This window comes from Microcaecilia unicolor, chromosome 7 (genome assembly GCF_901765095.1).
Source record: "Microcaecilia unicolor chromosome 7, aMicUni1.1, whole genome shotgun sequence".
Lineage (NCBI taxonomy): Eukaryota > Metazoa > Chordata > Amphibia > Gymnophiona > Siphonopidae > Microcaecilia > Microcaecilia unicolor.
Window position 1 is genome coordinate 119,148,848 of NC_044037.1, and position 21,262 is coordinate 119,170,109.

Sequence of the window (21,262 nt, forward strand, 5' to 3'; positions counted from 1 at the left end):
AACAATGAAATGGATACAGGAGATCCCTGAGGGACTCCACAGAAAGGTTTTCCCCTTTCAGATGAATTTCCCTCCTTTTTCACTGCATATAGCGATTAGAGAGGAGGTCATGAAACCATCTTAGAATTCTTCCCTTGAATACCAAATTCATTCAATATCCATAACAATAACTCATGATCAACCAGACCGAAAGCACTACAGAGATCAAATTGAACAGTAATTGCACATTGATTTCTACTCAAGTAAAGCTTTACCTTGAGCTACCAATGTGCCTACTACAGTTTCGGTGCTATAGTTTTTCCAGAATCCAGATTGAGAGTCATGTAAAATATCATGTTGAGTTAGATAATGTTCTAATTGCTCTGTTACATATCCCTCCATTATCTTAATACACAGTAGAATAGATGCTACCAGACAATAGTTGCTTATTTCTGATAAACTTGTTTTTGGATTCTCTGGTATAGGAGTGAGAATGATGTTCCTCCTGGAACAGGGAAGATACCAGATTCAAGATGCAAATATAAAGCCTACAACCCTTTACACCTTCTTCTGACCCAATAAAAATGTATCTAATTGTAATGCAGTAGATCAAAGAGTACATATTTTTTGTCCTGAAAAGTCACCAAGCACCTACAGGGACACCTGTAAAAAGTATAGGTCCTAATTCCAGCACTTGTATCCTCAAAGCAAAAAATTGCTTGCTTCATTCCTACATAAAGCATGAAACATCTGGAAACACCTTTACACAATGGCCACAAGACAAAACTTCCTTAATTTGAGGAAAAAGGGACAACAACAGTATATTGAAAAGAAATCACATCTTGGGAGTCTTCCAGGAAGGTGGTCCGATCAATTCTCTCATGAGGACTAGATCCCACTGGCTCCCCACCAAACTTTCCAACGTCAGAAAAAGATTTAGGAACATAGAAAACATTAAGAAAAGAAATTGATTCTGAGTGAATAAGGGAAAAGGATTTGATATATTGCCTTTCTGGGTTTTCAATCAAAGCAGTTTACATATTATATAAGGTACTTATTGTACCTGTATATAATATATAAAGTATAATATATAAATACTAGTAAAAAAGGCGTGTTTCTGACACAAATGAAACGGGCGCTAGCAAGGGTTTCCTCGGAGTGTGTATGTTTGAGAGAGTGTATGTGAGAGTGACTGTGTGTGAGAGAGAGAGTGAATGTGAGAGTGTGTGTGTGAGAGAGAGAGAGAGTGATTCTGGGTGCGAGTGTGTCTGTCAGAGAGTGAGTGTGTGAGAATGAGAGTGTGTACAAGTGCGTATGTGAGACAGTGTGAGAGAGAGTGTGTTTCACACAGATACAGTGTGTGCGAGAGAGAGAGAGAGTGTGTGTGTGAGACACAGACTCTCTGTGAGACTGAGTGTGTGAGTGACTATGTGACAGAGTGAATGTGATACAGTGTGAGACATAGAGTGTGTGAGAGACAGTGTGTGAGAGTGAGAGAGAGAAAGACATTGACTGTGAGTGAGAGAGAGAGCGAGAGAGAGAGAGTGTGTGTGAGAGAGAGTGTGTGTGTGACAGAGATGCCCCCCCTCCCTCCCTCTCTCTGGTGTCAGGCACCCCCCCCCCCTCTCTCTCTGGTGTCTGAGCGTTACTGTACAGGACGCTGAGCTCTGGCTGTGCTTCAAGGAACTGACCAATCCTATTTAATAGAATGCACCTCCAACATTCTGAAGCTGAGAAACCTCGTGTGGTTGGTCACTTCTGCTTGTGACAAACCCGGAAGTACGTGATGTCAATTCAGGAGATGGATACAGAGAGCAGGAATGCCTTAGCCATGCAGTCAGCTTCAGAATGTTTGAGGTGCGTTTTATTATATAGGATATATAGTATATAAAAAGAGCAAGAGAGGATTAAGGGGCCATTTTACTGAGCTGCGCTAAAAAGTGGCCTGCGCTATGACTTGCTGAGGCCACTTTTAGCACAGCTGTAAAATGGCCACATTTTCCTTTTCCTCAATTAATGGCTATGTGCTAATTTCCCAATTAGTGCAGCAACCCTTACTGACACCTATTTTCTAGGCAGTAAAGGCTCCCGCACTAACCATGCACTAATTGGTTAGCACACGGTGATGTATATATGTCCACATATGATGTACAAGTCTGTACATTCAATTCAATTCAGGTCTTATATATCGCTAATATCCCATTTATGGTTCAGTGCACCATACATCATTGGTGGGGCAAACATGATACAATATGATAGGTGGGACATTGTGTGAATACAATCTTGTAGGTTAGATACAATGTTATATAACATGAGAGGGAGTGACAGTGGTTGGTATTTTGTTTGATTGAGCTGTAGTCTGTCTAGGGATTTAAAGAAATTGTTTGTTGTGTAGCAGACTTTGGAAACAGAAAAGTTTTTAGCCTCCTCCAGAAGCTGAGGTAATTAATCTCTGATGTAATTGCTCGAGGGAATGAGTTCCAAAGAAAGGTTCCTGAGATATTAGTCAACAGTTCAGAAGTAGCACGTTGTAGAATCTGGTAGACTCACTAGACAGGCAACATTAAACCTAATTATTTCAACTATGGGTAGCCAGTGTAATTGGGTAAGGTATGACAAGACACTCGAGCATCTGTTCAGTTTGAAAAATAATCTTGCCACTGTGTTCTGTATGATCTGTAGCTTTTTTTTTATATTGGGTCTTGATGCCAAAAAATAGGGCATTACAGTAGTCCAGGTGAGGTAGGATCAGCATTTAGACCAAAAGCGCAAAGGTTCTTTGATTAAAGAATGATCTGATTAAACATTGTTGTCTTATTTTAAACATTGTTTTCTACCATAGTTGGTTGATGTGGGATGAGAATGATAGGAATGAGTCTATAATGATCCCAAGCATTCTGGCTTCTGATTCAACTGAGAAGGTTCTGTCATTGGATACTGTTATTGAGGTTGGGACCTCAATTCCTTGATTCCAGAACCATAGGATCTTAGTCTTTTGTGCATTCAGTTTCAGTTTGCTTTCCAAAGCCCAAGTTTGGATAGTATTCATCCTAATTGTTATGGATTGGATTGGATCTTGTTGTGAAGATGTTAGCAGTAATAGGAGCATGATATCAGCATATGATAGTAGTATCTCTCCTAATCCCATGAAGAAGTTAAACAAAATACGAGAGAGCAGGGATCCTTGTGGAACATCACATTATGGGATTCAATAGTGGGAGAGGTGTTTGTTTTTGTTTTACAGAGTAGCATCGGTTTGAGAAGAATTTGTTAAACCATTTGAAGAATGATCCTGTTATTCCTATCTGATTCATTCTTTCAAGTAACATTGCTTGATCCACTGCATCGAATGCTGCCGAGATGTCGAACTGAAATAGTAAGACCTGATTCCCCTTGCATAGATATTGTTTGACTTATGTTATTAGGACTAGAAGCAGGGTTTTGGTACTGTGTGTGGTTCTGAATCCGAATTGGGACTGGTGTAAGTGGAAAATATGTATAGATATTTGGAAAATTGTTTGCTGATGTTGGATTCCAGCATTTTCATAAAGAGGGGTATGCTTGCCACTGGGCGATTATTTGTTGTTGAGGTTATATCTAATCCTGGGTCCTTCAGTAGTGGTGTAAGAATGATTTTGAATGTGTCTAACGGGAGAGAGCCTGATTCTAGTAACTCATTAAAGCAGTCTGTTAGCCATTGAACCATCTCTGGTGGAGTAAATTGGAACAGGAATTCCGGGCAATGATCTAGGAAGCAGTGCAAGTGTGAGCATTTCAGTAGCAGTGATTTTACTACTACTACTACTACTACTTAGCATTTCTATAGCGCTGCCAGGGTTACGCAGCGCTATACAAGTTTAAACATGGGGAAGGACAGTCCCTGCTCAAGACAGCTTACATCTAAAGGTAAAAACTATGTAGTCAGTGTAGGTATCAGGAATGGGAAGGTGGTTAGGCACCAAAAGCAAGGGAGAAGAGATGGGCCTTGAGTAAGGACTTGAAAATTGGGCAGGGAGGGCGCATGGCGTATGGGCTCAGGAAGTCTGTTCCAGGCATAAGGTGATGCGAGGCAGAAGGGCGGAGTCTGGAGTTAGCGGTGGTGGAGAAGGGTACAGAAAGGAGTGATTTGTCCTGAGAGCGGAGGTTACGGGGGGAACATATGGGGAGAGGAGGGTAGAGAGGTAATGGGGGGCTGCAGATTGAGTGCACTTGAAGGTCAATAGGATTTTGCTTCTTCAAATGATACATGACATATGGACGTCCATTTCTCGTGCATTTTAGAGCAGGATCTGCTGACATACAGTCTGTTCTAAAATACATGAGAAATAGATGTCCATACGTGATGTACAGACTTCTGAGTTGGATGTTCTTTCTAAAGTCCTGCTCCACACATGTAAGAGTGAGGGTGAGGTACATGTACATGTTAAAAACCCTCCTAAGTTGTACTTTGGTTGTACCATAGAAGGTGATATATCAAGAACTTAATAAGCACAAATATAAGTGCTATTCTGTAATATGCACATATCTTACAGATAGGTGTACACATAGACAGAGTCTGGGCAGAATTCACATCATGCATAACTTACAGAATACTAAATGTTATTCATGTGTCACTGGCATTCACTACCCCCCCCAGGCATAAACACAGTCCTTTTCTTTCTAATCTGTGTGTTTTCCCACTTTTGATCTCCCCCTCACACACAATCTCTTGCTGTCTCATCTCTGTGCCGTCACCCTCACTCATTCTCATTGTACTGTCCCCCCCACAGGATATTCTCTTGCTTTCTCCTCCCTTAAACTCTTGATCTTCTCCCTGCTCATACATGCCTCCATCCTTACTTATTCACTTTTTTGCTATTTCCTGACACTGCTAACCTCCCCCCCCCCCCCAACACACACTTCCTCTTTCGCCTTACTGCCCCTACAACACTTTCTTGTTCTGTCCTTTCAATGCTCATAACACACTCACACTCTGATCTTCCCCTCACACACATCTCTAGTTCTCTCCTCTCACAGCCCTTCTCTTTCCCCTGACACTTGTAACCGTGCAGTTATCTTCTCTTCATCTCCCTCTTATTTTTACAAAAGCTTTAGCTCCTGATTTCTCCTCTCTGTACTTCCACTTCTTCTCATCCTCTTGCTCTTTCCTGTCACTGCCACCCTACAGACTCTGCTGCTGTCTCCTCCCTGCACCTCGCCATACACTCATACTATGGTTCCTTGTCACTCAGTCTTCTCATCTCACATACACCATTTCCTGCTCTATTTGTGGCTGCCACTCATGTTCTTGATCATCTCTTTCTCACACACATATGCAATCTCTGGTTCTGTCTCTGCGCTCCACTCTTTACCTCACCCTCACTGTTACATGTGCTTTAGAAAGCATGTCCAACTCAGAATATAGACATCCAAGTATGTACATCACATATGAGCATCCATTTCTCGTGTTTTTTAGAGCAGGATCTGCTGACATTCAGCCTGTTCTAAAATACTCGAGAAATGGTGTCCAAATGTTGGCTATTTGTCTATTTTAGAAACTGAAATATCCAACTATGAAGGGGGCAAAACAAGGGACATGGGCATCTTTGTGGCAGCATAGGGACATCATAATGACATGGACATCCACATGAATGGTAGAGTAATGGTTAGAGCAGCTGGTGGAGGAGCCAGAGGAGGCTGGTTCAAATCCCACTGCAGCTCTTTGTAATTTTTTCCCATTTAAATTGTGAGCCCTTCAGGGACAGAAATTTCCTACTGTGACTTCCCTTACTCCCTCCAGAGTACAACTGCTCAATCAGAGCATCTTTCTGTAACCTTGCTGTACCAAGTACTAGGTCTAAAATATGTACGTACATCTTTTTGGACATGGAGGTCCCTTCTGCTTCTGCAATCGGAGTTGGACATCCACATTTTAACTTCTTGTTAGTCCTGCCCAATGAACACCAAGACTCAAGCCCTCTTGCCATATGGACATACTGCAGTTTTAGGATGTCGATATCCTGGCTTTATAAAATGGGATTTGGATGTCCATGCAATGATGTATAAATGCCAGTTTTCAGATGTCCAAACATGGAATAGAGCTTCTGAAATAAGGGCCACAGTGTCTTACTTTTCTCCTTTCTGTGTCCCCATTTTCAGGAGACAGAAAACATGTTTTTGTGCCTCTTACTGCTGATTAGTTCTGGCCACCAGAATGAGCTGATCAGGATTGATCAGGACAGGAGAAAGGAAATAAAATAAGAGCAGCAAGCAGAGCGCTTCTTCCAGATTCTGCCTCTTTCCTAGTATCTGATATTAATCTCAATTCTATTCCTGTGATGTTACCTATACCATGGTCAGACCACTCTCTAGTTCTTTATACCTTGTACCTATACCTTAATTTATGACATATTGAGACTTCCTAAACTTTGGGTCAACTTCACTATTGTCCAGCTCTCACTTAAACTTTGATTCTTTTAAGGACCATCCAGTGGCGTTCCTGGGGGGCGATGGGGGCGGTCCTCCTGGGTGCACGCCGCTGGGGGGGTGCTGCATGTGCCTGTCCGTCGTTTGTTCCATGCTCCCTCTGCCCCGAACATTCCTGTTCGGGGCAGAGGGAGCATGGAACGAACGATGGACAGGCGCACGGCACCCCCCCTAGTGGCGTGCACGCGGGTGGGGGGTTCTTTCGCAGGGGGTGTCCTTTCACCAGGGGGGGGGGGTCGCGCTGCATCTTGGGGGGCGTGGTGCATCGGCGATCCGCCCCGGGTGTCAGCCCCCCTAGGAACGCCACTGGGACCATCTCTTGATTGATCAAATCCTGATATGGAATAATGAGTTATCATCAACACTTGAAACAGTAGCGCCTTTGTAATCTCACACAGGCTCAACTCACCGTAATATATGTAATCCTTGGTATACACATGATCTACACCATCACAAACAACAGCTCCACCAAGCAGAGAGGAAATGGCGCCATCATCCTTCATCTGCCATTTTAGCTGTCTATCGAAATACAGCACACTTGTATAAACTTGCCATTTCCACAGCTAAAACAGATTATTACTTCAAGCTGATTCAAAAAGTGCCAAACACCTCAATTCTATATAAGATCCTGAAGTCTTTATGGACCTCCAAAACCATTAAAGTGACTCAGAGGGGCATTTTTGAAAGAAACGTCTAAGTTGGAATTTGGATGTCTTTGTAGAACGTCCAAATTCGGAGGCGGGAAAAGGTAATTTTCGAAAAAAGATGGATGTCCATCTTTGTGTTCGAAAATACCTTGGACACCCTTGGACTTGGACGTCTTTGATTTTCAGCCATTTTCGAAACCAAAGACGTCCAAGTCTAAAAACGTCCAAAGTCAAGCCATTTGGTCATGGGAGGAGCCAGCATTTTCAGTACACTGGTGCCCCTGACATGCCAGGACAGCAATTGGCACCCTAGGGGGGCACTGCAGTGGACTTTATAAAATGTTCCCAGGTACACATCTCACCATTGCTCCCTTACCTTGTCTGCTGACTCCCCCAAAGCCCACCCAAAGTCCACTACCCCCAACTGTACACCACTACCATAGCCCTTATGGGTGAAGGGGGAACCTATATGTGAGTACAGAGGGTTTCTGGTCAGTTTTGGAGGGCTCAAATATTTTTAAAGATATTTTTTGAGGGTGGGAGGGGGTTAGTGACCACTGGAGGAGTAAGGGGAGGTCATCCCCGATTCTCTCCGGTGGTCATCTGGTCAGTTCAGGCACCTTTTTGTGCCTTGGTCGTAAGAAAAACAGGACCAGGTAAAGTTATGATGGTCGAGTATGCCCATGTGTTAGGCACGCCCCAGTCCCGCCTTTGCTACGCCTCCGACACGCCCCCGGGAACTAGTATTCTTGGTCTTATTTACCATCCCTTTCCTATTAATTCTTAGCATCCTGTTTGCTTTTTTGGCCACCGCCACACACTGGACAGAAGATTTCAACATATTGTCTACAATGACACCTAGATCCTTTTCTTGGGTGCTGACTTCCAAGATGGACCCTAACATCAGGTAATCGTGGACAGGGAAAATACCTCGTGATTTGGATTATTCATGTCTGTCAATTTTACCCCTAGTCTCATATTGCAATAATCCACCTTTTTAAACTTTCATATCATATCTTTCTGCTTCCACTGTAATTCAAATTGTTAATTGTTTATGGTTTCCATAAATAGTTATCAACTGAGATAAGCAACATAAAATGTATTGAACTTTTTCAGGATCTTGCCAGGTATTTGTGACCTGGATTGGCCACAGTTAGAAACAGGATGATGGGCTTGATGAACCTTTGGTCTTTCCCAGTGTGGCAATATTTATGTACTTATGTACTATCTAGTGCTTTTAGGTAAAAAGATCCAGGTGATGGCCCTTAATATGTGTAGGGAAGGGAGGTAATAATATAAAACCCATGGCCTTTAGTACAGCCTTCCTTTGGTGCTGCTTCACCTGGTCTGAGGTTTCCACCACCTGCTGTAGATAGCGGTCAAAGAGAGCATACTTCTGCACCCGGCGCTGTAGCCGCTGACGCTCTTGCTTCAACTCCACACACTCTGCCTGCAGTCGATGTAACTCTCGTTCCTTTATTCGTTTCAGTTCTCGTTCCTTGGCTGCCTTCCTCACAGCCCTTAGCCGCTTTTGGTTGTTCTCCTGGCAGACAGATGACACACATGAAGAGGTCACCTCTCAGCTCCAGTAATTACAGTCTGTTAGGAAACATCATGAGCCAAGTGCTATATTTTGTGCCCTCTAATTCCTCTCTACCAGCATTCTATAATGCAACTTCCTCCTCTTTATATCTAAAATGGCAATATATGGCTCACAGAATGCTTAGATGTTTTGAATTCTAAAGTTCATTTAGAACATCCATGAGTGACTAGAGTGAATTGGGAAGTCTGCTTCCATCTTTCACCATGTAAGACTGGCAATGTGTCCCTGCAGTGATATGGGGAAGCAGTATCAACAAAAAAGTAGCAAGTCATATTGCACGTGCTGAGATCCCTGTGTGCTTGTGTATGTAGTAATTGATGATGCTATTCTGAGCATAGCTTTGTCCAGGCTTCATTTTAGAGCATTTCAAAAAGAAAGGGGTTTTCAGTATCAGATCGTCATGCAAGCACTGTATGGACAACTAAGGCATGAGTACAACATAGGACAGTAGAAAGATTGCTCTTCATTGAAACCTCATGTAAGCACTGCACTGATATGTATAAGATATGAATGCAAACACCCACAGAAGGTGATCTCTCCACAGGAGAACCAAAGACAAACGAACAACAGTGGATCCAATAAAAACCACTCACAGTTGGCGTCCTTCTAAACAAGGTCTTTATTCAAATCAATAAAACAACCCGACATGTGACGCAAACCGACATACAGCGATTGGCAGAGATAGGTGCAGCGACCCATCGCATATGATATCTCTGTTAACATTTTTTCATTGAGAGTCATCTGATTCCCAAGGTATTTTTCGTGAAAGACTAATAGACCCCTGACGCAGGCCTTCTCGGCCGAAACACGTCACGTGTCGGGTTGTTTTATTGATTTGAATAAAGACCTTGTTTAGAAGGACGCCAACTGTGAGAGGTTTTTATTGGATCCACTGTTGTTCGTTTGTCTAAGATATGAATGCAGCATAAACAGCTGACAAGTGATCTCAAGCATAACTGACTTTTTAAAAAGTGTGGCCCTAATAAAATGTATACATGTTTTATTTCAAAATTGTTGTGTTTACAAAATAAAACATATTAGAACAGCAAAAAGTCCATTAGGGCATGTAATTTAGTTAAAAGGCTACTTTTTACATGTCATTATCTGTGTTGATAGAAATGGCTACTTTACCTTGATAAATTGCTCAAATTTCAGCAGGTAATCCTTCATTTCTAGCTCTTTTTTCCGCAGCTCTTCCCAGCGAAAGCTAAATCCTTCCATTTTCATGTTGAAATCCTAAGGGGAGAGCAGTTGATTGGGAAGTGATCATTTACAGAGAGTAACCATTAAAAAGCTCCATGCTATAAAATCAGACATGGTGGTAAAGGGGAAAAACACAAGAATGAGATTTTTAATAGAAGCATTTCAGTAGCAAATAATAATTCTGTACATGTACAAAGATTCAAAATATCATTAGGTACCAAGAGATGCAATCAAAGACCAATAAAAGGGGACAAAATAAATAGTCCTAATTGTCTTGGGCAGCACCACAAAAGAGGGACTGAGGAAATGATAATAATTACAGTATAAATCTAGTAGTCAAACATCATGGATACAGAGCTGAAGAAATGAATGATGTAGTACTGTATGTTGAGAACAATTGTCAAAGCAAATAAACAGAAGAACAGCAATCCTTGCAGTCACGTAAACAACTCAAACACAGTGAGGGTGACAAAAGAAAGAACAACAGATGATGTCCAAAATATGTGGCTTTATTACAACATCCGAGACTCAACACGAGTTGTGTTTCTGCCTAAAAAGACCTTCCTCAGGAGTCTTCTATTGAATGTATGGGGATTCTTAGCTAGCCTGAATGAATACATGTGATGTCTAATACCTTGCTGCTTGCTTCTAACAAAAAAAGTGTGTGAGCTCTTGAACTCTCTGGAGTGCAAACTAGCTAAGAATCCCCATACATCCAACAGAAGACTCATGAGGAAGGCCTTTTTAGGCCGAAACATGACTCGTGTTGAACATATATACTTATGATCTGGGTCAGACCAATGGTCCATCTAGCCCAGTATCCTGTTTCCAAACAGTGCCCAAGCCAGGTCACAAGTACCTGACAGAAACGCAGTTGCAGCAACATTCCATGCTACCAATTCTGGGGCAAGCAGTTGCTTCCCCATGCTTGTCTCAATTGCAGACTATGGACTTTTCCTCCAGGAATTTGTCCAAACCTTTTTTAAACCCAGAGACGTTAATTGCTGTTACCACATCCTCTGGGAAAGAGTTCCAGAGCTTAACTATTCATTGAATGAAATAATATTTCCTCCTATTGTTTTAGAAGTATTTCCATGTAACTTCCTCGAGTGTCCCCTAGTCTTTGTACTTTTGGAACGAGTAAAAAATCAATTTACTTATACTCTTCTACACCACTTAAGATTTTGTAGACCTCAATCATGTCTACCCTCATCTGTCTCTTTTCCAAGCTGAACAGTCCTAACCTCTTTAGCCTTTTCTCATACGAGAGGAGTTCCATCCCCTTTATCATTTTAGTCGCTCTTCTTTGAACCTTATCTAATTCTGCTATATCTTTTTTGAGATACGGTGACCCGAACTGAACACAATACTCAAAGTGCGGATGCACCATGGAGCGATACAAAGGTATTCTAGTATTTTCGGTCTTATTCATCATCCCTTTCCTAATAATTCCTAGCATCCTATTTGCTTTTTTGGCCACCACCGCACACTGAGCAGAAGATTTCAGCATATTATCTACAACAACACTTAGATCTTTTTCTTGAGTGCTAAAAAAACTTAGAGGAGTGGCTGCGAGGGTCAAAAATTTTACATCAGGCATGGATACTGTTCAAAAACACCATCCTGGAAGCCCAGGCCAAATATATTTCGCGTATTAAAAAAGGAGGACGGAAGACCATACGACAGCCGGCGTGGTTAAAAAGTGAGATGAAGGAAGCTATTAGAGCTAAAAGAAAATCCTTCAGAAAATGGAAGAAGGAACCGACTGAAAATAATAAGAAACAGCATAAGGAATGTCAAGTCAAATGCAAAGCGCTGGTAAGGAAGGGTAAGAGGGCCTTCGAAAAAAAGATTTCATTGGAGGCAAAAACACGTGGAGGGGCATAATTGAACGAAAACGTCTATCTCCATGGGCGTTTATCTCCGAGTTCGGGTCCGTGAAGGGGCGGACCGAACCGTATTTTCGCAAAAAAATAGACGTCCATGTTTTATTCGACAATGTGTGAGCTGGGCGTTTTTGTTTTTCAGCGATAATGGAAAATGAAAGCGCCCAGCTCAAAAATGAATAAATCCAAGGCATTTGTTCGTGGGAGGGGCCAGGATTCGTAGTGCACTGGTCCCCCTCACATGCCAGGACACCAACCGGGCACCCTAGGGGGCACTTTTACAAAAAAAAAAAAAAAGGTAAAAGAGCTCCCAGGTGCATAGTACCCTTCCCTTGTGTGTTGAGCCCCCCAAATCCCCCTCAAAACCCACTGCCCACAAGTCTACACCATTACTATAGCCCTAAGGGGTGAAGGGGGGCACCTACATGTGGGTACAGTGGGGTTTGGGGGGGGTTGGACGACTAAGCATTAAGCAGCACAATTGTAACAGGTAGGGGGGGATGGGCCTGGGTCCACCTGCCTGACGTCCACTGCACCCCCTAACAACTGCTCCAGGGACCTGCATACTGCTGCCTGGGAGGAGGGTATGACATTTGAGGGTGAAAATAAAAAGTTGTGAAACATCATTTTTTGTGGTGGGAGGGGGTTAGTGACCACTGGGGGAGTCAGGGGAGGTCATCCCCGACTCCCTCTGGTGGTAATCTGGTCATTTAGGGCACTTTTTGGGGCCTTATTCGTGAAAAAACAGGGTCCAGGAAAAGTGCCCTAAATTCTACCTACAAACGCATACTTATTTTCCATTATCAGCGAAAGGCGCCCATCTCTGTTTGGGTGATAACCACGCCCCAGTTCCGCCTTCACCACGCCTCCGACACGCCCCCATCAACTTTGTCCGCATCCGCGACGGAGTGCAGTTGAAAACGTCCAAGTTCGGCTTTCGATTATACCGCTTTATTCGTTTTTGTGAGATAAACGTCCATCTCCCGATTTAGGTCGGAACTTGGGCGTTTTTCTCGTTCGATTATAAGCAGGATAGTAAAATTTTTTTTAGGTATATTAAAAGCAGGAAGCCGGCAAAAGAATCGATTGGACTGTTAGATGACCGAGGAATAAAAGGGGCGATCAGGGAAGACAAAGCCATAGCGGAGAGATTAAATGAATTCATTCCTTCAGTCTTCACAGAGGAAGATTTGGGAGAGATACCGGTGCCGGAAATGGTATTCGAAGCTGACAAGTCGGAGAAACTTAATGAATTCTCTGTAAACCTGGAGGATGTAATGGGGCAGTTCTACAAACTGAACAGTAACAAATCTCCTGGACCGGGTGGTATTCATCCCAGAGTACTGATAGAACTGAAAAATGAACCTGCAGAGCTCTTGTTAGTAATATGTAATTTATTCTTAAAATTAAACGTGGTAACGGAAGATGCTGGAGGGAAAAAATTTACCTCCTAGCAAGCCCCCCTCCACATCATACTTAACCCTCTTACCACATAGCCCCTCTACCCTGTTCCTAGAGTTCAAGACAATCTGCAAACCCCCCCCCCCCTCCAAAACCTACAATACTATCCCTGTTATACTGGGGCAAACAAACTTATAATTGTTACTGCACTAGACATTATGCCCCTTCTACAAACATTCCATGTCCAAACACTTCGCTGCCGGAGCAGCTAAACCTGGATGATTTGGATTCGCCTTATCTCCCCATGCAGAAATTTAGTAAGGAAAGGTCCTGATTCTGTCTCAAGGCGGTGCGTCTCTGCTGCAGCCTTGTAATGAAAATATGTTTTACCCTGATGTATCTAGCACTGCTGAAGATTATGCATAAAAGGACAGTCCGCTTGTTTGAGTGGGTGGAGGAGGCGAGGGAGTATGTGACGCACTTGGAGGACGAGAATGCAGAAGGCTGCAGCAGAGATGCACCACCTTGAGACAGAATCAGGACCTTTCCTTACTAAATTTCTGCATGGGGAGATAAGGCGAATCCAAATCATCCAGGTTTAGCTGCTCCAGCAGCAAAATATTTGGACATGGAATGTTTGTAGACGGGGCATAATGTCTAGTGCAGTAACAATTATAAGTTTGTTTGCCCCAGTATAACAGGGATAGTATTGTAGGTTTTGGAGGGGGGGGGGGGGGGTTGCAGATTGTCTTGAACTCTAGGAACAGGGTAGAGGGGCTATGTGGTAAGAGGGTTAAGTATGATGTGGAGGGGGGCTTGCTAGGAGGTAAATTTTTTTTCCCTCCAGCAGGCCTTTCATCCTTCATCTTTAACAGAGGGAGGTATGGGTAGATGGTCAAGTTAACTTAGTAATTTGGTTATAGGAGGGAGAAGATGGGGGGGGGGGGGGGGTTATAACATGATAGTTCCCTCTCAGGGAACAATTGATGGGAAAAGGGATGGAGGGGGGCAGGGGGAGAGGGTTAGGAAGGGAGGGGAGGGATGGGAAGGAATGGGGTGGGGGGTGTTCATCATTGCAATGGGTTTGCTAGGAATTCTGGGCGAGGGTCAAGTGAGAGAACAGGAAGGAGGTAGGGTACGGGAGAGAGGATGCAGGAGGAGGGGTATATGATCTACTTGGGGGGGGGGGGTGAAGGCTGGGATGCCGTCCTGCGGGTTGCTGTTGAAATTATATTGCTAACAAATCTGAGCAGTTTCTACATTGATTATGGTAAAAGTAGTTACCTGGAACATAGGAGGAATTAATACTCCGATGAAAAGAACCAAAATCTTGCAACACAGAGACATAAGATAGACAAAGCACTTTTACAAGAAATGCATCTTAATCAAGCAGAACATGCCAAACTGAGAATGTGGTGGGTAGAGGAATGTATATCTGCGGATGCCCAGGGAAGGAATGGAGGGGTGGCTGTATTAGTCCGCAAGGGAGTAGCCGCGATAGTTCGACCCCTATCAATAGACCCTGGTGGGAGATATGTTCTAGTTGAAATGGAACATCAGGGCCAAAAGATTCTAATATGTAATGTTTATGCACCTAATCAATATTATAAAAAGTTTTACAACTCAGTGATAGGCCAGCTACTTTGCTATCCCAGGGTACATATAGTGGTGGGTGGAGTTTTCAGTATGGGATCTACTGATAGATAGCTCGCAGGGCCAGAAGAGGGATAAGATGGCGTCTAAGAAAGGCCTGCAATGACTGAGTCGCTTATTAGACTTAGTAGACACCTGGCGGGTGTTACATCCCACAGAGAGGGATTATACACACCTTTCACGCGCACACTCAACACAAGCACAAATAGACTATCTACTTACTACCAGCGACCTGTTTGGCAAGGTTAAAACAGCGAACATTGGACTTTATGCAATATCAGACCATGCGTGGGTGTGTATGGAATGGGACCTAGGCCAAAAGAAATTCCGTTCTAACTCTTGGAAGTTTCCAGTAGAGCTGTATGGAGATGTGGTTTTTAGAGAAAGGATTATAGAGCGTTGGCGCGACTATGAGGCGTTGAATAACGAACATGCGGAGGATCCCTTTTTGTATTGAGATGCAGCGAAAGCAGTGCTCCGTGGTGAGATTAACAGTTACTTACATTATGTCAGAGTAGCCCGAAATAGAGAGATTTTAAGATTGAGCTCTTTGGTGTGTAAGGTCCATAAGTTATATGGACGGTCGCATGCATAGGCTCACCGAAGCTGCTTATTGGAGCTGCAGGTGACGTTAAATGAATTGTTACATCAGCGTGCTTCCAAATCTCAAATGTATTATCAATATAACCTGTACAGATTTGGCAATAAAGCGGGTCGACTCTTGGCATACTTAGCACGTCCTAAAGGGGGTAAGGGGAGGGTTCTCCAACTGAAGGATGGAAAGGGAACGGTAGTATGCAAGGATGAGGACATCTGTGAGATCTTCTCCAAGTTCTATGGTCACCTGTATGAAAAGCCACTGGACCAGGGTCACTTTACTTAAACAATCTTAAGTTGCCCTCCCTTAATCAGGAGGATTTAGATATGTTGAACCAACCGATACAAGAGGATGAGGTAACTCTAGGGATAGCGAAAGGAAATTTGTTTAAAGCTCCAGGCCCAGATGGACTTAGACTGGAGTTTTATAAAATATTGGGAAAGAACATCACGCCAGCTCTCACTAGATACCTCGATAGAATGGTAGATATAGAACAGTTACCAAGGGGCCTGTCACTGGCACAGATTGTGGTATTACCAAAGCCTGGTAAAGACCCATCGAAACCAGAGTCGTATTGTCCTATTTTGTTATTGAATGTAGAAGCGAAATTGTTGGCTAAGATAATGGCTAATCACATGGCTAGAGTTCTACCAAAACTGATACATGAGACACAAGTGGGGTTTGTGGAGGGGAGAGCGGTAGTTAAAAATCTGAGGAAAATACTAGGGGTGTTAGAGATGTGGAGGCGACGGGGTACTCTGTCACTACTCATAAGCTTTGATGCGGAAAAGGCGTTTGACAAGTTATGATGGGACTTTTTGTTTGCTACTATGGAGAACTATGGCTTTATAGGACGATTTGTGTCTGCAGTGAATGCGCTCTATCATTCTCCTTGCGCCAAGATCCTGGTCAATGGAGTGGAATCGGCAGCTTTTCCCATACATCGAGGCACAAGACAGGGGTGCCCATTATCTCCTTTGTGCCAGAGCCGGTGGTTGGGAGGCAGGGCTGGTGGTTGGGAGGTGGGGATAGTGCTGGGCAGACTTATACGGTCTGTGCCCTGAAGAGCACAGGTACAAATCAAAGTAGGGTATACACAAAAAGTAGCACATATAGTTAAACGGATATGCTTGGCGGCAGCTAAAACAATGATTGCAGTAAAATGGAAGCATAGGATAGGCCCTACACAGCAAGAGTGGATTAATAAGCTAACTATATTGATGGGAACGGAAAAGTTGACTGATAAACGTAAGGGGAAGTATAACCCGAATGCGGAGGAATGGGTACATCTATTAGAACTGCAGAAGGGGAAAGATGGGAGAAGTGAAAATAGTGATTAATGAAATGAATGCTGGGGGAAAGAGAGAAGAGGGAAAGGCCATACGGATGCAAGGGGAGGATGGAGGGAGGGTGGGGTGGGGAGGAGGGGCTGAAAAGGGGGAAGGGAAAAAGGATGTTTGACATAGCAGGATTATTGTTGTATTAGATAGTTATGGGGGAATTGATCTCCAAATGTTTGATGTTCAGATACAGTAGGATTACTATTGTATTAGATGGTAAGGGGAGATTCATTCTCCAAGATTTTGTTACTTTGAAGTATTAATAAAAAGGTTTTATAAATTAAAAAAAAAAAAAGTAGCACATATGAGTTCTCTTGTTGGGCAGACTGGATGGATCGTGCAGGTCTTTTTCTGCCGTCATCTACTATATTACTATGTTACTATGTTATTGGAGGGTGGCCAATGTAACGCCGATTTTTTAAAAAGGTTTCAGAGGAGATCAGGGAAATTATAGACCAGTGAGTCTGATATCGGTGTCTGGCAAAATGGTAGAGACTATTATAAAGAACAAAATCACAGAGCATATTCAAAAGCATGGATTAATGGGACAAAGTCAACATGGATTTAGTGAAGGGAAATCTTGCCTCACCAATCTATTACATTTCTTTGAAGGGGTGAACAAACATGTGAATAAAGGTGACGCGGTTGATATTGTGTATCTGGATTTTCAGAAGGCGTTTGACAAAGTACCTCATGAAAGACTCCAGAGGAAATTGCAGAGTCATGGGATAGGAGGTAGTGTTTCTATTGTGGATTAAAAACTGGTTACAAGATAGAAAACAGAGAGTAGGGTTAAATGGTCAGTATTCTCAATGGAGAAGGGTAGTTAGTGGGGTTCCCCAGGGGTCTGTGCTGGGACCGCTGCTTTTTAACATATTTATAAATGACCTAGAGATGGGAGTAACTAGTGAGGTTGATGACACAAAACTATTCAAAGTCGTTAAATCGCAGGAGGCTTGTGAAAAATTACAAGAGGATCTTACGAGACTGGGAGACTGGGCATCTAAATGGCAGATGACGTTTAATATGAGCAAGTGCAAAGTGATGCATGTGGGGAAACAGGAACCCGAATTATAGCTACGTCATGCAAGGTTCCACGTTAGGAGTCATGGACCAAGAAAGGGATCTAGGTGTCGTTGTTGATGATAAGTTGAAATCTTCTGCTCAGTGTGCTGCTGCGGCTAAGAAAGCAAATAGAATGTTAGGTATTATTAGGAAAGGAATGGAAAACAAAAATGAGGATGTTATAATGCCCTTGTATCGGACCATGGTGCGACCGCACCTCGAATATTGTGTTCAATTCTGGTCGCCGCATCTCAAAAAAGATATAGTGGAATTAGAAAAGGTGCAGAGAAGGGCAACGAAAATGATAAAGGGGATGGGACGACTTCCCTATGAGGAAAGGCTAAAGCGGGCTAGGGCTCTTCAGCTTGGAGAAAAGGCGCTGAGGGGAGATATGATACAGGTCTATAAAATAATGAGTGGAGTTGAATGGGTAGATGTGAAGCGTCTGTTCACGCTTTCCAAAAATACTAGGACTAGGAGAAGAGAGTACAGATAATAGAGACAACTTTAAAGATTATGTAGTGGAAACGGTATAAGTGTTACGTACCCCATCACACTCAACACACAGACCCTGAGACACCTTGCCTACACACACATAACATCAACACACATGCACCCCCACACTCATCAACCTACAGCACACACATACACAAACAAAACACACACAAATACTATCTGACATCCAACCCTCATACAAGGGACCTCCAACATTTTTCTAAATAACCCAAATACATCCTGTTGCTACAGAAACTTCTGTCTAAAATTCAAGACAATTCTGAGTACTTTATTTTTCAACAGGATGGAGCTCCAGCTCATTGAGCTCGCAAAATAGTTAAGCTCTTAATTTACAAAACCCCAGAATTCATTGAAGCATCAGTTCAATTGCATTGAAGACTTTGCAAAGGTGGCAAGGTTGAAGGAGGACACTTTGCACACAAATCCTTAATGTGGCCATGACACAATAACCCTATCTTACCACAACATCACTTTGTATTTGTTCACACCGGAGTCTGCAAATGTCTCTCTGGTACTATGTAAGCCACATTGAGCCTGCAAATAGGTGGGAAAATGTGGGATACAAATGTAACAAATAAATAAATAAAATAAAGAAGAGATAGCAGGCCGCATAAACCTGGATATTCAAGGTCAATGCCTGGACATGGCCTGGCTTTTAATAAATGGGCATAACACCGGTGCTGGCTAAAAAACCACTGCTGATTGAATATTTACCCCATAGTGGTCAATATTTGATGTAATTATTCATAAGTACATCAAATAATGACACTGCTCTATAACTGTCTGCTTAATTCTTCTTTGTCATCCTTGATCTTATTGTAATTCCAACTGTATTTCTCTATCCTGGCATGGCGCTGCCATTACAGGTCTTTGTAAGCCACATTGAGCCTGTAAATAGGTGGGGAAATGTGGGATACAAGTGCAATAAATAAATAAAATAAATAAATAAATTATGAATTAACTAAGAAAAAAATATATACTTGTGTATTTTCAAAGGTCATTCTAAAATGTTTAATCAATTGCACAGTAGTTTGAAACTATATTAGGGGGTCTCGTTTTTTTTTTTACACTGTGTACTTGAGAGAGATTTGCATGCATCTCTTCCACTGCATGCAAATATCTATCATGAATATTCATTGTAGATATCCTGAAAACCTAACTGAGTGGGAGTCCCCCCAGGACAGGTTTGGGAACCACTGCCCAACACACAAACACACACAAACATCCTCTGACATCCAACCCTCACTCCTCCTCAGATATACACCTCAAACATCGGCATAAACACACACACTCCATTCGTCATTATCCTCACCATGCTCAACCACCCAGGCACCCCCTTATACATTGTCTGCTACCCTAGAGCGATGAACTTTACCATTGCCATTTCAATTGAGTCCCTCACACAGACATGCTTAACTCTGAAAATGGAGGAAATTGATGTAAACTGCCCTGCAAAGCTTCTCGAAGGTGGTATATGAAATATGAATAAACTTGAAACTAGAACTGCACCATTGGGTTTTATTGTATACACTTTTCAACTTGCTTAAATGTTGAAGATGATGGTCCTCAGAATCCCTATGAATTATCCTAATTTACTTGACTGTTCATAACACTAAAACCTTCCTCTCCTCCTTAAAAAGGACAAAAATTTTGTTTACCTGCCCTGCGGTTGTGATTTTCCTTGTTTACCCCAGATTTTACCTCTTTCTGTGCCTCCATGGCCTGGTGCACAACCTGCTCCTCCTTCTTTTTTTCCAGCAGCCGGATAAAAGGTGAAAGTACCTCTTCCTCTTGGCCTGGGAATTTTCTGCAATGAAGAATAGAAATAATATGGCTTTGCAATTTAATAACTCTGACAATGTCCATGGTTTTGTACAGGAAATCATACAGTTTCAAAATCCCCATTTCATATGAATTTGTACAATCCACGAGTGCAGGAAATTTAGGTGTGTCACTCAATCATGCTCAGTCAATGGCAAAACTTTGGTTTAGAATTGAGACAAAGGGAGATAAAGTGACTCATTCAAAAATCACACAGTTTGTCTTGGCTACTTACGCCAGCAGTTTAAGGATCCTGTGATCATATTGAGCCCGGAAATATTCCGACAGATTTGTATCCATCTTGCTGCTAATTGATGATAGCTCTTGATTCCCTGAGTTAATCACGAAACAGACAGAGCAGGCCAATACTAGCTCAGTTCTGATGTTCCTTAGAAAGTCCTAGAATCAAGAATCAGAAGATGCTAATTTGTTTCTAAGCAACCTCACATGGTTCTGAGAATCTGCGGAGTCATAAATGTGAATTGACTGTGTGCTGAAGTTGATAACATACATAAACACTGTAGATACAGCTTGTGTACTATACTTGTATACAAGTACCCTTCTCTTCCTTGAGCTATATAATCCAGCTGAAAGAGTACATCTTTTCCACATTTGGAATTTTTTTTTTAATTGAAGCTTATAGACTTCAGGAACGACCTGATTGGTATTAGGATGAACTCTGTTAAGGTGGTAAATCTTTCTTATCTGTATCCTTCTCCTCCACTGCCAACTCCAGACCCTTGCTCTGGCCAACTTCAAATCTAGGCTAAAAGCTGTTATGATTGGGGTCAGAACCCCTCTCAAACTTACCTCTTTCCTGGGGGTCAGCTTCTTAGCTGGCTTCTGTTTCTTTTGTCTGTCCTTTCTGAGCTGACTCTGTCTCTCTGTGCTGGCAGCTTCCAGCAGCATGGGGTTAATTGTTTTACTTTACTACAGCTGTGTGGGTGGACTGAGTTAGCTCTACCTCTCTTTGGGTGTACTGGCTTCAAGTGCTTCACGGTGTTGCATTGGTGTGGGTTGGGCCTCTCTAGGTCAGTGTGCTTTTGCCTAGGTCTAGGGAGTGTGACATCATCAGGGAGGGCCTT

The 21,262-nt window shown here is 42.7% G+C and overlaps 1 protein-coding gene across 1 annotated transcript in view; it reads right to left on the minus strand.

Annotated features, from left to right (window-relative positions):
* The window catches only part of CCDC42 (coiled-coil domain containing 42), a 31,646-nt gene extending 11,169 nt beyond the window's left edge, over positions 1-20,477 (minus strand). The window contains exons 1-4 of the mRNA XM_030210813.1: positions 20,413-20,477; positions 20,058-20,163; positions 9,826-9,930; positions 8,434-8,634 (exon numbers count right to left, since the gene is read on the minus strand). Coding sequence (XP_030066673.1) covers positions 8,434-8,634; positions 9,826-9,930; positions 20,058-20,163; positions 20,413-20,477 — 477 coding nt within the window. The remainder of the gene's footprint in view (positions 1-8,433; positions 8,635-9,825; positions 9,931-20,057; positions 20,164-20,412) is intronic.
* Between the last annotated feature and the right edge of the window lie 785 nt (positions 20,478-21,262).